The sequence below is a fragment of the Opisthorchis viverrini genome (assembly GCF_000715545.1).
Source record: "Opisthorchis viverrini unplaced genomic scaffold opera_v5_634, whole genome shotgun sequence".
In the NCBI taxonomy this organism is placed as follows: domain Eukaryota; kingdom Metazoa; phylum Platyhelminthes; class Trematoda; order Opisthorchiida; family Opisthorchiidae; genus Opisthorchis; species Opisthorchis viverrini.
Window position 1 is genome coordinate 29,068 of NW_008752277.1, and position 18,194 is coordinate 47,261.

An 18,194-nucleotide genomic window follows, 5' to 3' on the forward strand; every position below is an offset into this window, starting at 1 on the left:
ATTACTATTAGCTAATTTATATGGCTCAAACAGCAAACAGTGATGTGGCTTGGATTCGACAGCGTTTGATATCAAAAGCTACGTCGGCGAGTTCGGAATCCTTGTTATTGCAACCAGAAATGTGGACAATATTATGCGGGCCATTCATATTGGATTTCGTGAACATAGTGCTCGCTTGTTCATCCTTAATTCTTGATGATAGGTGCGAGGAGTAGACACAATCTGTGAACGCAACGTCCTTTGGATTGAGCTGGTACAAATTAATGTGGGAACCCGATTTTTTTTGAAATAGTTGCGCATTGAACCTATCTTGTCCAGACCTTACACGAATGTATTTTCGAAAACTCCGGTGGCATATCTTGCTTGAGAATTTCGCCACGGCCAGGTCACAGACTTGTATACTCCAAAGCAGTGCAACATTTCGGCAATTTTGTATTTTCTGGTTGAAGAAAAAGTCGTCCATTCAGGGATGTTCTAAACGGTCGGCGCTTATTAACTGATCACACCTGGTCCCACTGGGGGACATCTTCAATAATCAAAACGTGAAGAGCTGATTGGCTCGACCTCTAAGTTGTTCGTCTGGTGATTAGCAGCTACATTCAGGCTAACGAATGAGGTTGTTTTGAGAAGATTTCTGCTAATAGTAAGCCGACTGATCAATTTTGCATGATGGTGCTGCCTTTTCCCGAAAAGCCTACTTGACTAAAATTGTTGATCATTCTAGTTGCTTCCTCTTTTGAGTTCATAACCTGGTTGCAGAACACTCAACGTGATCAAGCTGATGCCGACAGCAATATGTCATCTTTAAAAGCGATGCATATGCAGAGGCATTTTCTCAAGCCAATCAGTCGTGCGAGATAATGACCGTCGACCGTAATCATTTGCGTGACCCTCCTTCGGAAGTTCCCGATACTAACGTGTCCGATGTTTGCAGCCTTGTTTCAAATACTGTTTTCAATTTCGCATGGATTTGGTATTTCCAAGCTAGCTTTATTTATGTAATTATTTGCTTCATGCAATTTCATTCCGTTGACTGATGCGACAAGTACTTGCGTCAATGCCCAACCTCATGTTGATTTAATCGGACAACTTTAGAAATCCTGGCCAGCTAGAGGTGGGTTGCTGGATTTTTTTTGGAGAGCAGTTGACCATCCAAAGAGAGTTTGGGCTGGGGAGAGGGACTAACCATCCCACTCCGTACACAAACAAAACGGGGCATTCTATAGTGAACATTTATTTTGGAAACGAAGCATCTAACACTACGGATTGCAATTAAATTGCTGCGCGATAAATACTAAACAGGATTACGGATTCGTCTGAGTTACGCGCAGAAGAATATGCTGTAGGGTCAAGAAAAGTGAATGGAGGAAGTTGAATAGTTTGGGATAAGCTACACAATCGCACCGTTTAGTTACGTTCTACGATGGTTGTTTAGAAGACACAAATGTCCCAGAATCTTCATTTGATAACCAATGGACAGGTCAGCTTACTGCACCGAATGTGGGTCGCAGAGAACGAATTAGTTTGCACTGTTGCATGGCGACGGGCTAAGCTTTAAGAGCCCTGTGAAAAAGTCCATATATTTGGGAGTTTCTAATGAGCTTAAACCTGGATATTTCCAAACTGGAATTTGCCGAAGTCGCGGTGACTTAGATGAGTAATGTTATACTTGCAGGTCGAAGACTTTGTTGATACTGCTGCATCCCCGATGATTCTGCGAAATTTTTGAAGATCTTGAGCAAATGGCTTGCAAAATAATAGTAAGAAGCAATAAAATTACGCCTCGAAGGTGCTTCGTTTCCAGGAATTCCCGGATATGGTTGCCAGGAACATGTGTAACTTTCCTGAGAAATCTGACGGCAAAACACGCCCCTCATCATCTGGAATGAATTACCTATAATATATTACCAACTTTTCGGCACTTCTCTTGTTTAATGCCGTCTGTAGATGTAAAATGTAGAATATATGGCATTGCAGAATGCATCGCGGATAGAAAACGGGTGAAGACAATCTATCTCAAGAACCATCAGTGTAACCACCAGAAAGAGACATGTCATCCGGTTGCAAGGGCAACATTAGAGTTTATGGTCGGTTATGATCGAACGGTAGCCATTCCCGAATACTGGGCCCAATTGCCAGGAAAAGAAGAGACTCTCCTTTACGCGGTGTATTCCCTCCAGAGCACTGTCAATGCGGTAGGTCTGGAAAAGCTAAAATCTGGATTGCGACAAACATTCAATGCTCTCCTATATTTAATCAAACCCTCTTCAATAAAATGAAACTGACGCTTTGGTACTCCTGTGATTTTATTTGCATATTGCTGTGAAAGCACCAGTAATTCGTTCAATGAATTTTATGTAAACATTTGTTTCCCCAACTTATCACAAATTTGGCAAAAGCCCCATGAAGTGATCCTTTCAAACTAAAGAGACATTTCGGGACAGGGTTGCGGTGGTGGTTTGGGAACTCGTTCATCTTCAATACGTTCCCTTTGGACGATTGTTCAAAAATCCGTTGCGTAAAATTACGCGGCAAAAATAAGTTTGCCAAAGCGTAGCTGCCTGTCATGACGTAGATCTTTCCCAGTCGAAAGTAGGCGATGATTGTTCACACTGGCTAATAATTTTAGAATTGTAGTTGTCGCATTGGACAGTCAGGGAATCCGTCACAATGTTTTGATGGATAACTTGAGCAGCTGAAATTACTATGACGAATGAAAAGCCAACCCATATATTCCTATGAACCGATTGCTTGCCGGCTGGAAAAACGGTAATCAACGTAATTCAAAGCATAAATTTTCTGACCATTTACACACTTACCACGTGCGATTCAACGAACACCAGCCAATAGATACCTGGAAAGATGAGCGATTATTAGGAAACCACCAAAGATTTGCAATTTTCGCCACATTCATAGGAGACACCTGATAGATAAACTATGCTAAACTATTCATTTTTTCAGCATATTTTGAGTGAAAATAAGCATGGCAGTCGGGAGCACATTTATGGTGTAGAAAATACAGGAAAATACTACCCAGACATACACAGCCTGAGATTTGTTGTCCTAGGTTTCATTCAATCACCAGTGGACACGTAGGCTTGTGTTCCCCAATAGGATCCAGCTTGTCACAGACATGGTTATACTTTCTTATGTCAGCGATCTTCATGCATGTACTAGGCGTGTTTATTTTGTTTAGATGGCCTAAGGGATAGATGAATACGACATGACATCCATCAAACCATCATGCGGATTCGGACAAGCTGGATCACAAAGAAACTACCCCGGAAGACAACTAACAGACTGGCCCATATAGGGTCTCCACGGGTATGTTTCTTGACGGCAACGGTTGTTTTGGTCGCCGCAATGCTCATACTGCACACGTACTGTTCTCAGCAACCCACTACGTTTGAAAAGAAGAAAACCGCAGTTCGCGTGCATGCCTCTATTTGCGAGTAGCTGCAACTTTACACAATTGAAACGACTGGATGCGGCTGATCCGTAATAACGCTGCAAATTGTACGCCTACACGTAGGTGAGATTTTTTTGGTCGTTAGTGTACGTAAATTTTGCTATTTCTCGATTTGTCTTCCGTATTAAGTCTGCTTGCCAGTCCCTGTTCCCAATGACAGGGATTCACTGGAATTTTGTATCCCTCAGTGTTAAGGAAACTTATTATGGGAATGAAACCAGATGAAATCAGAACACAAGCATTAGAAAGAGCTTGACCGGCTAGTGACATGTGATTGTCCAATCATAGACTATGTGATGGGTCAGCTGGTGGCCACGTTTACGGAATCCACGTGAAAACACAGGTTCTTATATTTACCGTGGATTCGGAGGCTCATTCTTGATATCGTTGTAAGGAGGTGATTGCAGGAATGTCACAGGCAATTTAAGGCCTAACTTGGAGCACCTGTACAAGTGAAGTCCATGAGGATCGAAATCTGGTGACACTAAAATTGGTCTGCATTCATCTACGGAAATTTGCATCCAACGTCATGGCAACATTCACTGGGGAATGCTGATTCTCTCACTGAATGAAAAGTTAAGCGAGACCTTTGTTGGTAGGTTGACCAGTTGAAGATAACTTGGTCGGGTCACACACCGTAAACAAAGTGCCATCCCTAAATTTTATTTGCGCTCTCTCGTTGCGATACAGGAAAGTTCAACAGGATAAAGCTCATTCAGGGTAGCTGAATAACAGGTACGTTGAAGGATAGGAAATTTGAAAGTTGATTGTGGTAAATTTGGTTGCACGATGATGGACCTGAGTTTGCTACTTGCAATCGCTACAGATTAAGCTACGATCAACTCGTCTTAGCGTATTGGTAACCAAAGGAAGGATTGCTGAAGCACGGTTCAACAGTTTATCGATGGGGTTTTGGCGTGTGCTTTAAACGAAGGCGTTTAATTTGCTTTCTAGTTAGCAGTTTGTCAGTGCTAAAGGTCATACTTGACAACCGAGGATATTAGCAGTCAAACCCAGCAATACATTTAGCCAGAAACTGTGTACATTTGTTTTAAGTGGTGCGAAAATTATGGTGTTGTCATTACTATTAGCTAATTTATATGGCTCAAACAGCAAACAGTGATGTGGCTTGGATTCGACAGCGTTTGATATCAAAAGCTACGTCGGCGAGTTCGGAATCCTTGTTATTGCAACCAGAAATGTGGACAATATTATGCGGACCATTCATATTGGATTTCGTGAACATAGTGCTCGCTTGTTCATCCTTAATTCTTGATGATAGGTGCGAGGAGTAGACACAATCTGTGAACGCAACGTCCTTTGGATTGAGCTGGTACAAATTAATGTGGGAACCCGATTTTTTTTGAAATAGTTGCGCATTGAACCTATCTTGTCCAGACCTTACACGAATGTATTTTCGAAAACTCCGGTGGCATATCTTGCTTGAGAATTTCGCCACGGCCAGGTCACAGACTTGTATACTCCAAAGCAGTGCAACATTTCGGCAATTTTGTATTTTCTGGTTGAAGAAAAAGTCGTCCATTCAGGGATGTTCTAAACGGTCGGCGCTTATTAACTGATCACACCTGGTCCCACTGGGGGACATCTTCAATAATCAAAACGTGAAGAGCTGATTGGCTCGACCTCTAAGTTGTTCGTCTGGTGATTAGCAGCTACATTCAGGCTAACGAATGAGGTTGTTTTGAGAAGATTTCTGCTAATAGTAAGCCGACTGATCAATTTTGCATGATGGTGCTGCCTTTTCCCGAAAAGCCTACTTGACTAAAATTGTTGATCATTCTAGTTGCTTCCTCTTTTGAGTTCATAACCTGGTTGCAGAACACTCAACGTGATCAAGCTGATGCCGACAGCAATATGTCATCTTTAAAAGCGATGCATATGCAGAGGCATTTTCTCAAGCCAATCAGTCGTGCGAGATAATGACCGTCGACCGTAATCATTTGCGTGACCCTCCTTCGGAAGTTCCCGATACTAACGTGTCCGATGTTTGCAGCCTTGTTTCAAATACTGTTTTCAATTTCGCATGGATTTGGTATTTCCAAGCTAGCTTTATTTATGTAATTATTTGCTTCATGCAATTTCATTCCGTTGACTGATGCGACAAGTACTTGCGTCAATGCCCAACCTCATGTTGATTTAATCGGACAACTTTAGAAATCCTGGCCAGCTAGAGGTGGGTTGCTGGATTTTTTTTGGAGAGCAGTTGACCATCCAAAAAGAGTTTGGGCTGGGGAGAGGGACTAACCATCCCACTCCGTACACAAACAAAACGGGGCATTCTATAGTGAACATTTATTTTGGAAACGAAGCATCTAACACTACGGATTGCAATTAAATTGCTGCGCGATAAATACTAAACAGGATTACGGATTCGTCTGAGTTACGCGCAGAAGAATATGCTGTAGGGTCAAGAAAAGTGAATGGAGGAAGTTGAATAGTTTGGGATAAGCTACACAATCGCACCGTTTAGTTACGTTCTACGATGGTTGTTTAGAAGACACAAATGTCCCAGAATCTTCATTTGATAACCAATGGACAGGTCAGCTTACTGCACCGAATGTGGGTCGCAGAGAACGAATTAGTTTGCACTGTTGCATGGCGACGGGCTAAGCTTTAAGAGCCCTGTGAAAAAGTCCATATATTTGGGAGTTTCTAATGAGCTTAAACCTGGATATTTCCAAACTGGAATTTGCCGAAGTCGCGGTGACTTAGATGAGTAATGTTATACTTGCAGGTCGAAGACTTTGTTGATACTGCTGCCCGATCGATGATTCTGCGAAATTTTTGAAGATCTTGAGCAAATGGCTTGCAAAATAATAGTAAGAAGCAATAAAATTACGCCTCGTGCTTCGTTTCGGTCGAAGACTTTGTTGATACTGCTGCATCCCCGATGATTCTGCGAAATTTTTGAAGATCTTGAGCAAATGGCTTGCAAAATAATAGTAAGAAGCAATAAAATTACGCCTCGAAGGTGCTTCGTTTCCAGGAATTCCCGGATATGGTTGCCAGGAACATGTGTAACTTTCCTGAGAAATCTGACGGCAAAACACGCCCCTCATCATCTGGAATGAATTACCTATAATATATTACCAACTTTTCGGCACTTCTCTTGTTTAATGCCGTCTGTAGATGTAAAATGTAGAATATATGGCATTGCAGAATGCATCGCGGATAGAAAACGGGTGAAGACAATCTATCTCAAGAACCATCAGTGTAACCACCAGAAAGAGACATGTCATCCGGTTGCAAGGGCAACATTAGAGTTTATGGTCGGTTATGATCGAACGGTAGCCATTCCTGAATACTGGGCCCAATTGCCAGGGAAAGAAGAGACTCTCCTTTACGCGGTGTATTCCCTCCAGAGCACTGTCAATGCGGTAGGTCTGGAAAAGCTAAAATCTGGATTGCGACAAACATTCAATGCTCTCCTATATTTAATCAAACCCTCTTCAATAAAATGAAACTGACGCTTTGGTACTCCTGTGATTTTATTTGCATATTGCTGTGAAAGCACCAGTAATTCGTTCAATGAATTTTATGTAAACATTTGTTTCCCCAACTTATCACAAATTTGGCAAAAGCCCCATGAAGTGATCCTTTCAAACTAAAGAGACATTTCGGGACAGGGTTGCGGTGGTGGTTTGGGAACTCGTTCATCTTCAATACGTTCCCTTTGGACGATTGTTCAAAAATCCGTTGCGTAAAATTACGCGGCAAAAATAAGTTTGCCAAAGCGTAGCTGCCTGTCATGACGTAGATCTTTCCCAGTCGAAAGTAGGCGATGATTGTTCACACTGGCTAATAATTTTAGAATTGTAGTTGTCGCATTGGACAGTCAGGGAATCCGTCACAATGTTTTGATGGATAACTTGAGCAGCTGAAATTACTATGATGAATGAAAAGCCAACCCATATATTCCTATGGACCGATTGCTTGCCGGCTGGAAAAACGGTAATCAACGTAATTCAAAGCATAAATTTTCTGACCATTTACACACTTACCACGTGCGATTCAACGAACACCAGCCAATAGATACCTGGAAAGATGAGCGATTATTAGGAAACCACCAAAGATTTGCAATTTTCGCCACATTCATAGGAGACACCTGATAGATAAACTATGCTAAACTATTCATTTTTTCAGCATATTTTGAGTGAAAATAAGCATGGCAGTCGGGACACATTTATGGGTGTAGAAAATACAGGAAAATACTACCCAGACATACACAGCCTGAGATTTGTTGTCCTAGGTTTCATTCAATCACCAGTGGACACGTAGGCTTGTGTTCCCCAATAGGATCCAGCTTGTCACAGACATGGTTATACTTTCTTATGTCAGCGATCTTCATGCATGTACTAGGCGTGTTTATTTTGTTTAGATGGCCTAAGGGATAGATGAATACGACATGACATCCATCAAACCATCATGCGGATTTGGACAAGCTGGATCACAAAGCTGATCGTCGGTCTTCGAATAGTGTCGAGTCACCGGCACTTCCGTTAGCGAATTCAGCATACGGCTGAAACTAGCAAATTTGCTCAATCACAGTTTGAGCCAATCATTCATGCTTGTGGGCGATTAAGGAAAGGATTTCAAGCCGCGTTCATTCGCGTAACACGATAACAACATTGTCGATTAGACATCCTCATTTTGCAGTCTCCCGATGCGGCTGCTTCAGCCCAGACTGCTCAGTCAGCTTGTAGCCGTAGAATCTCACAAAATGTTCCCGCTTATTTACACTTGGCGCACGTGGATCCGATCTGCTCGATGCTTTTTCTCAACTTGATGTTCTGATTTTACAAATATCCAGTGATACGTACACGGCAGATCCATATCGTCCATCTGGATCGATTGAAACGACTCATCCTTCACGAGGAAATTTTCTAACAGGGCAATAATTTCTTCTCATTCGGACCATAATCCGTGGACACAAGTCCCAACCACATTTGGGCACTTTTGACAAAGTCATCAATGCCCAGTAGGTTTAATTATGTACTGGCCGTTCAGCATTCAGACGAATAACGAATAGGGTCACGTGTATGCTGCATGGCATATGAGTAAATGGTGGAACTTAGTGTGCGGTCCAAATGCTGCATTACTTTATCTGTAGACAACAAATAGGTGAATTTGACTGATTTGATTGGTGCGAACAGACCGCTGGCTTGTATCTGAAATACCGACCGTAGCACTTCGGACTTGTAGTAGGCCAGCACGACGTCTCTTCCCTGCGAGTTGTTGATAATGTTGCTGCTGTCCTGTTCGCCGAGCTTGGCACGTGACTTAGAAACTTTTCGTCACCACAAGAGAGAACATCATCACTGCGTGCTTTGTAAGGTAATCATTACTGTCTGGTATCTCCAAAAATGATTGCCTTGTTGGTTGACAGGATCTTTGTTGAATTTGCCGGTATTTTAGCCGTCTTGGTTGCATTGTGGTTTGCGTTTCTTCAAGTGGACTGGTCATCTTGAATACTTCCGTTTCAGCAATCTTCTCCGTTTCGATTTGCCTCTTTTTCCGTTCGCATTGATGAAACATTTGAGGGCTAATTGCCAAGTTCGGCGGTGATCAATAACCAATAAACTCACCCGGGCTACTAACATTTCGATGCATTCACTTCCCTTTCTACATTTATTATTTTCCTCACAATAAAGCTTTCAAATAAATCATGGTTGCACGGCAGTGAAGCATTGGTTTTGAACACTGATGTCATGATGCCGATGATGATGATAATGCGGTGGTAAAACATTTTTGCACATTTGGAATCACAGAACACGTGCACAAGTATGCACACAGTCAAGCTGTGTATCAAAGAACAAATGCAACTGGTCATATCTCATACCATTTTCAGAAAACAGCTGTTACTCTGATACCAAACGTAGTACCAACCTGTTGAATGGGCCTGGTCAAGGCATACTTACAGAAGGTGATGAATTATCTGAAAAAATGTGTCATCTTTCCTGGTGGCCAGAATTGTTTACCTCGCAAGAGATGCTTACGCCGCGAGAGCATTTATTTTGATATTTTTGCTCTAGTGACTAAGCGCCGTTTTGTGTGTCTGAGTTGAGTCTATATTTTGCAACATATCTGACGCACCATAAGACATCCTCACGCCACACGGCTCAGCAGAAACTTTTCATGAATCCAATCGTAATATAGTTTACTGACTTTAATCGGTCCGCACAAGTTTCATTAATAAAATCTCGTCTGCGCCCTGGCTTCGATGGAAGAAGCCCCTCTAAATGTATATTTTAGAAGATTTCACTCACACATATTTCCGTTTAGCTTTCTTTTTGTCAGATAATCTATGGCTGTTGAAGTTTCATGATTGCATGTGAACTGATATTTTGGAGCACTTTTGAGGGAACGTAAATAGGAGAAACGGAAGTCATGCGGACGAGCGCCTTTATTCAGGTGGCAGCAATGTGGTTAGTCTGAATGTACTGAAACGTGAATTCGCGGGGCAGTATTTTTCTTAGGTTTGTCAACAAATTCGTACTCCATTTCGTTTAGTCATTTTCCGACTAGTTAGATCTACTGTCGGCTGTGCTTGCTCTCTGTGAAATATTTCGCAATTTGTTACGCTGATTCTTCTAGTCTAAGGAGTGAAAATCTTACGATTTGTCATTTGGCTAATTAATATCAGTTTTGCCTGAAAAATGTACCCAAACTCGCGGTGCAAACAACTTGGGATTGCTGAATATATGGCAACAGTTGGAACGTTGCGCTGCGAACATCGAAATATAAGTGCTTTATGGACGCACCCTTAAGTTTGCTCAATAAGTCACCGCCCAAACCTACAAAAATTATCACATGTAAGAAGATCTCGGCAAACTAGTTCAATCAGGCACACATAGCAAGTGATGAAGGCCTCAGCATAAATGGGAAACATCGCGTTGAAGTTTATGTTACATGCATCAGCAGCGAACTGCAACAATTTCGCTCAAATAGCTGTCACGCTAAAATTTTTGAAACGCGTCGTTAACAACAAAATGGGTGTAAGCCGACCCCAGGTTTTTACAACTATTTACTGGGTTTGACAACCTGCCGACCGATAGAGCATTTATTTTGATATGTTTGCTCTAGGAACTAAGAGCGGTTTTGTGTGTCTGAGTTGAGTATATGTTGTGCAACATCTAACAAACATTGGCAACCATATCTGACGCACCATAAGACATCCTCACGCCACACGGCTCAGCAGAAACTTTTCATGAATCCAATCGTAATATAGTTTACTGACTTTAATCGGTCCGCACAAGTTTCATTAATAAAATCTCGTCTGCGCCCTGGCTTCGATGGAAGAAGCCCCTCTAAATGTATATTTTAGAAGATTTCACTCACACATATTTCCGTTTAGCTTTCTTTTTGTCAGATAATCTATGGCTGTTGAAGTTTCATGATTGCATGTGAACTGATATTTTGGAGCACTTTTGAGGGAACGTAAATAGGAGAAACGGAAGTCATGCGGACGAGCGCCTTTATTCAGGTGGCAGCAATGTGGTTAGTCTGAATGTACTGAAACGTGAATTCGCGGGGCAGTATTTTTCTTAGGTTTGTCAACAAATTCGTACTCCATTTCGTTTAGTCATTTTCCGACTAGTTAGATCTACTGTCGGCTGTGCTTGCTCTCTGTGAAATATTTCGCAATTTGTTACGCTGATTCTTCTAGTCTAAGGAGTGAAAATCTTACGATTTGTCATTTGGCTAATTAATATCAGTTTTGCTCAAAAAATGTACCCAAACTCGCGGTGCAAACAACTTGGGATTGCTGAATATATGGCAACAGTTGGAACGTTGCGCTGCGAACATCGAAATATAAGTGCTTTATGGACGCACCCTTAAGTTTGCTCAATAAGTCACCGCCCAAACCTACAAAAATTATCACATGTAAGACGATCTCGGCAAACTAGTTCAATCAGGTACACATAGCAAGTGATGAAGGCCTCAGCATAAATGGGAAACATCGCGTTGAAGTTTATGTTACATGCATCAGCAGCGAACTGCAACAATTTCGCTCAAATAGCTGTCACGCTAAAATTTTTGAAACGCGTCGTTAACAACAAAATGGGTGTAAGCCGACCCCAGGTTTTTACAACTATTTACTGGGTTTGACACCCTGCCGACCGATACACTCTCCCCCTGCACCCAAACTCAATTTTTACAGGATTTACCGAATATTTCAACAGCTGAGAAGGAAGCTACATGGCGTGAAACGTTCAGTTGGAGTGGATAACCACAAACGAGAATTTCAGCTGAATTCAGTTGAAACCCCACAATTGAAGTTTCAGTTGGAGTGGATAACCACAAACGAGAATTTCAGCTGAATTCAGTTGAAACCCCACTCAAAATTGAAGTTTCGTTCATACCATTTAAAGTTTACAACGGTTACCGGTAACCGTAACCAATCACATAGAAACTCATGTGTGCAGTAGTTTCAAAGGGACTGGGCTCAATCGAGAACTGGTGGTNAAGAGAATTGATTAAGTTACAGTGCATTAACACGATGACACACGTGTTCTCTAGCAGAGTCAATTAATGCAGTGGGCATAGGGAATACCTCAAATCGGCTCATAAATATGCCGATTATTCTGCACCACCGCTCATTGCTACACGTCAATTTGCGCGACTTGAAACAAGGCAGCAGCCATTTAAGGATTCCAGTGCACAGAATACAATGACATATTTGTCCTCAATGGCAGCACTGTTCGGCTGAGGATAGCTAAACCTGCGAACGCGGTGTGCGCTGCTATGTTCACATTGGGTGAGGTAATTTTCCATCGGGCCAACTCAGGTGGTTGGTATTTGTCGGCCGGATGACCCGGTCAATTTACGTGGCTTCTCTTCCAAACTGATCTGGTAAAACCCGCCAAGAATATTTCAAATAGGTATGCATTATATCAGTAGCCGCTGCAAAAACGTTCAAACTGTCCCAAATGCGGGTTACAAATACTTTCTAGTTGGAACTGTTTTCAACTCAAATGTTGCTTTTAAATGTGTGGATGCATTTGCACTAGACCTTGTGTTCGAATGCTGTAAATTCGCAGGAAGCAGAACACGAAGGTGAAAATAACGACCTGACCTAATATCACGACCTGCGTACACGTTATAGTACTTTCGATTCTTCTGGATTTTATTTGCCAAGTGGCGCACAATTAACCTTCTACATTAGTATACAAAAGATAACACCTCATCTCACGTTGTTCCATTCGAAAATGCTATTGTTTACTATGTAAGCAATTCATTGAACTATCCCAAACAACAAAGTGCACTCATCAACCCAAACTCGGTGCCGCGTGCCCCGTTCAGCGCAAGCGAAAACTGCAGACGCAAAAACAAAATGAGAAGAGCCCGTCAACCAGAACAGAGGCAACATACACACAAACTCTAGAGCACCATTACATTCTCACCTAGCGTCCAAAGTCAAATCGTGCACATTGGTAACAGAGGATCCTCAATTTAACACCAGTGTTTCAGCATGTGCAAATTACTGTGCTTTTTCGGCAAACACATGTCGTCAAATTGACATTCATTGTTATCCTGTCATTTCTCTTTATCCGCGTTCATTACGGGCCTAACTCTCATCCGGACGGAATGAAATTTCTCAGGCTGGTGCAATTTCAGTTATTTTCGCTGCGTCCATTGCCAATAAGTGCTTCATCTGCAAAGATTTTTCGCAATAAACGTTGCATTCTGGATACCTCGAATTGGGCCGCCCTGGGAATGCTCATAATGCAAGGTAGACCAGATTATCAGGAGCAAGATATAATCATGTGAAATCTTTAGGATGTTTCTGATATTATCGGTTCCCACAACGATACGACTGCTTGCATTCTGCTTGTGTACGGCAGAAACCAACATTGCTGCCGCACAGCAATGCGAGATCCGAATTAAAAAGTACTCCATACGCCATCTCCTCAACAATGCAGCTTTCATTTCACAGTTGACACGTGCGCTCACATTACAGAGCATACCATAGTCCAAATTAGCGCGTTCACTTGCGAGTCCACCTGTTTCCAAATACTGAATGGTTTATGTTGCACCCCTACTCCTACTGTGGGTGAGCGGACGCTGGCAGGATCGAGTTCCTAGAATGGTGTTTCCGAGCATTTCGCTTGAATTGTCTCGATTACTTCTAACATGCTGAAGAATTTCTGGTAGTCCGTAGAGGTAAATTTGGTAGCTCTGGTAGCGCACATAGTCCCTGGCTTTTTGGTAACCTGAGCAATTTGATTGCAAACGTTTCATCACCAATCGAGGTATTATCATAAGCGCGTTTTCGGGTTAGCGTATTCGTGTGTAGCGTCGGGTTAGTTGGTGTGCCTGGTATGCTGCTCGTCATTCATTTATTCACATTTCCGAGTACATTGTGTCTACAGCAGTGGTCCCACTCATTCGTAAGCGCAAACAAAACAAACGGGCAGAAGTTAGCGATAGCCTGTCTACGCCAATGTTCAACAGTGAACGAAGCGGAAGAATGTTGCCCCTTTATTTTTGACATTTGTGCAAACATTTCAAATCCCCGCGGATTGATTTAGCAGTTATGGTTCAATCGGCCGACCGTGAAATAACCCCTTGTCACTGTAACCGCTACATGGGAAACTCTGCCTGTGTCAGCGCGTGCAATACATGGCCGACGCTTCATAGTTTATGACAAGCATATACTCCATACAAACCAGCCAAACACCGCACTCCCCGAAAACCAATTGCAAAGAAATAAGGTTGAGATAAATTACGCGTATGGGCAGCAATGTGGGTCCTCGGTGAGGCAGACAAATGGAAGAATGTGTCCTGTTAAAGAAGGGCACGGAGGACGGTTCCGACTATGTGGAAGAACATTCGTCTTTCTCAGTGGTTGCAAAGTCATTGCGCACGTCTGGTAGAGCTATTATTGACTTGTGGGAGGGGAACTGAAGCTCCACTGCCTATGGTTGTCTTTGTTGCGTAAGCAATTAACATTGCATCTCACGTGAACAAACGGCATGACAAAGCAATCCAATATGGTGTGAGAAGAGTGACTTTGGTCGTGCTATCCGGCGTAAAGTGGGTGGTCAATATGAGACTCGTACATAGCGGCCGCAGGACATTCTTCGCCAATCCGATACGGGTCACCTAATTTTGGCGTTTTTGTCCCCTAAGGTTAGTACTGAAAGTTGAGTGCGGTCAAGATATTTCGCTTGGTAAATCTGCCTGGATGAGGCAGACGCGTGTGTGAATGAACGTGAAAAAATCGTAATTGATTGGGGAAGCGCGTGACTGATATAGACGAAAAAGCGAGCCTAATGGCTTCGCCGATAAATGCCATGGAGTGGTTCTGTGTGTGAGTTTCATGGATTTCTAACTAGTTTATTCAAATTTGAAATTTACCGAGTGAACAAATGTCTCTCTCGCAAAACCACACACAAGTATGTTTTCAAATATGTTCAAACTAAATCCCACCCCATGAACTGTGAGTTTGAGCTGCTGAGCACGCACACTCTCCACTACATTGCACATTTCCCGCAATAAAATTCACGGTATAACAGTGCACTATAACGGGGGCGCAGAAAGGTCTTTTCTAAGGTCACGGTTGAGGAGTTGTTTGAGTACATGAGAACACTTCAGAATTCTGCGGAAACATCTACACCGCCGCCCAATGCTGCACTTCATTTCGCGCGGCCTGAGACGAGGCTGTAGCAATTTCACAGGAATATAGCGCCATATTTTTCCTCCGTGCCAGCACTATTTGGTCGAGAATAGTTGAACTTGAGTACTCACTATGCACTGCTATGTTCACGCTGAATGAATGACTTTTCGATTGGGTCAACTAAGGTGGTTGATAATGTCTGGCGTGATGGCTTTTTTTTGCAGGTTACTTTTCTTCCAAACTGCTCTCGTCAACATGCGCAGATTAATTCACATTGCCATGCAGTTCCACAATGACAAGTTTGATCACGTTCCCCGCTAAAATAGATTCCGTGAAAGTATTTGGTAGCATTCATTCCTGACAACGCTGGCAGCATCTCCATTTGTCCCGTCGGTTTGATTGCAGCATGACAGATTTAGTCATTTGAAGCGAGTATGTTCGAAGCCCGATTTTAATTGCCCTACCGACAAGTTTAAAAATCATTTTGGAAAATGCTCTTAGTAATGTGCGCCTGCGCCCAGCCCAACTGGTCGGTATTTTCCGGCTGTTTCACCTATGAGTGCGCGTCGGCTTTCCCCAGACTGCCAACTGTCACACTCGCCTTTATTTAACCGGAATAAAACTTATATCCTAGGTGGACTAGATGGAGGATTACTGTAGCCTAATACAATATTGAACATGACTGCAGGCATTCAACGCGCATAACTTTGTGCTTATTCTAATACCGAAAATATAAACGCTTTTGTCGACACTTTGTCGTTTCTAAAACGCATCCAACCGGTCCTCAAACTGGGATATCCTTGTTTTACACATCGGACTATGTTGTGCACCTCGATCGGGGACCAAGATATGGTTTCAGGTATTCGACCCATGTCGCCTCATAACAATACCTGATTATAAATCTGCCACGCAGGATAAAATCCTCGACACACATCATCATTATTGCAAGGTTCGGACTCTGCAACCTCCGTCATATCATTGGTGCTACATTGCATGAGGGAAATTTCCTTATCTGTTGACAAGACTGGCAGAAGTAGGTTTACTTAAGCACATTTGATTTCATTCCGTTATCCTGAATATTGCAACTCTTCAGGACGCCACCAGTGTCTCACAACATAGCACATCAAAGATCGTGTGAACTTCATTCCATTTCTGAGCTTCCTGAAAAAGGTTAGTAGTGTGACTGAATTTGGCAAATGTTGTACTAACTTTTCAGTAGAGAATCAATGGTGCAGCACATACGGGTGTGTGGAAACGCCACAAACCGGAGAATCATTTGGCAAGTCACTCGAAACTCAAAATCTGTTTGCAAATGTGTTCATTTTGTTAATTTTGTGCAACATGTTTTCAGATAGATCAAAAGTCATCCTAAGCTTGAGGACTGCGCCTAACGGATGATCCTCAAGTAGGTCGAAACCGGTCCTCGGCTGTCGAATAACTACCCAAGGGAGTTGATATATTATTTTAAAAAATCTAGCGCGGTCAAGATTTCAAATCTGTTGCGGGAAGTCGTCGTAGTTGATTTGATTCGAAGAGCTGCAGTGCAATGCTGATGAGTCTCTTGCAAATTCAGATGTGTTTGCAAATGAGTGCACTTCGCTAAATTGTTGTGGAATTTGTTTGTAGGTAGAACATACGGTTAACCTGAACTCATTGTCGGTGCCTACCACATAGGCCCCAAATTGCGGAACCGTCATTCAGCGGTCGATGAATTGCGTCGTTATAGTTTCTGCTCAATAGCTTTTGGGTCATGTGAGACATTTCGCTTGTTTATGGTGAGTGAATGCTTGTGATAATTTTGACGCAACAGTCATGTTTGGTTCGTTCGTATAGGCAGGATTTTCAGTTTCTTCTTTAACATAATACAAGCAAATATGCCGCTATGGGAGGCGACGATGCGAGCATTTTTGAAAACAATGTCTGTGATAATATTTTTCTTAGGAAAAATGGAGCATTAGGGTAGGTAGTCACCGTCAGCGCGGTCAGAATTTTGCATCTGTGCAGGAAATCTTCGTAGATGGTGTGGTTCGTAGATCTGCATTTCAGTGCTCGCAAAAAAGTGATTAATAATGCACCTGAGGTGTGCCATCTCTTCCGCCTCAGTATAAGGTGCATTATTGGAGCGGATAAAATGATACCACGATAAAAATGACCACGTCTCTTGTATAGTCTTCATACTTACTTTAAAAAAAACAGTTCATTAGTGGAGCACCGCTAGGCTGTGTAACTCGGAGCCTGTGAAGAGCTGTCTTTGGTAGTGACTGTGTGTGGTTTTCATAGCACGTAGAAGCACTAGCAGATACAGCGGTGGATGGTTAAAATTCCAAACCGACCAAAGTTCGTCGAATTCATCTCACGCAACTACCGTAACGCTAGTATTCCACACAGACGGATGTAAATTGCAGACGACGTTCGAAAGAGAATAGCACTCGAATCGAACCAGAAGAACTAGGACTTCGGCTGGATCTACGTAGGTTCCCCTTTAGCCCAACAATTGTGTCAGCTACACTTACATAAAAATCCCCCGGTCGACACCTAACAGAGATTCATCTGATTCGTTCTCCAACTCGACCAACATCGTAACCTATTCACTTTGCCTGTCGAAGCTTTCGTACGAATAGTGAAACTTTGCCCAGCAATACATCTACCGATTGTCACTAAATCTTTAATAATTTCGCGCCCTTATTTCGGTTTGTCCCTAGTTCTCCGATCAGGATGTGATCTCAACATACTCGATTTTAGAGGGCCCGAATGGCTTTCTCCTCATGGAATACTGTGAATCCTGGTGGGTGGTATATGTCAGCGGTGGTCACCTTACACTAACGCTGGACTGGGAACTCTTTAATTTCTATTGAGGATTTCTGCGAATTTGCAGTTCGCTGTGGTGCAGCCGCAAATGACAAGTCATTCGCTTTTCGCCTGTGTGTTCCGTCTGATGAGCGGTGTACCAGATGAGGGTTTTGGGGACTCATTGGGTCAGTTTAGCCATTATTCGGTTAAAGCGATCATATATAACGGTACGGTTGTCAGTAACACCAATTGGATGGTCGTATACATTTCGCTCTCGTCTATATGTGTTCGATA

At 42.6% G+C, this 18,194-nt stretch overlaps 2 protein-coding genes across 2 annotated transcripts in view; one reads left to right on the forward strand and one right to left on the reverse strand.

Annotated features, from left to right (window-relative positions):
- Positions 1 to 18,194, forward strand: part of T265_11855 (hypothetical protein) — a gene marked incomplete at both ends in the record, with an annotated part of 73,800 nt that overhangs the window by 8,675 nt on the left and 46,931 nt on the right. The window lies entirely within an intron of this gene.
- The window catches only part of T265_15576 (hypothetical protein), a gene marked incomplete at both ends in the record, with an annotated part of 89,568 nt that continues 74,195 nt past the window's right edge, over positions 2,822 to 18,194 (reverse strand). Inside the window, 2 exons of the mRNA XM_009178652.1 lie at positions 2,822 to 2,854; positions 7,492 to 7,526. Of these exons, the coding sequence (XP_009176916.1) occupies positions 2,822 to 2,854; positions 7,492 to 7,526 (68 nt within the window). The remainder of the gene's footprint in view (positions 2,855 to 7,491; positions 7,527 to 18,194) is intronic.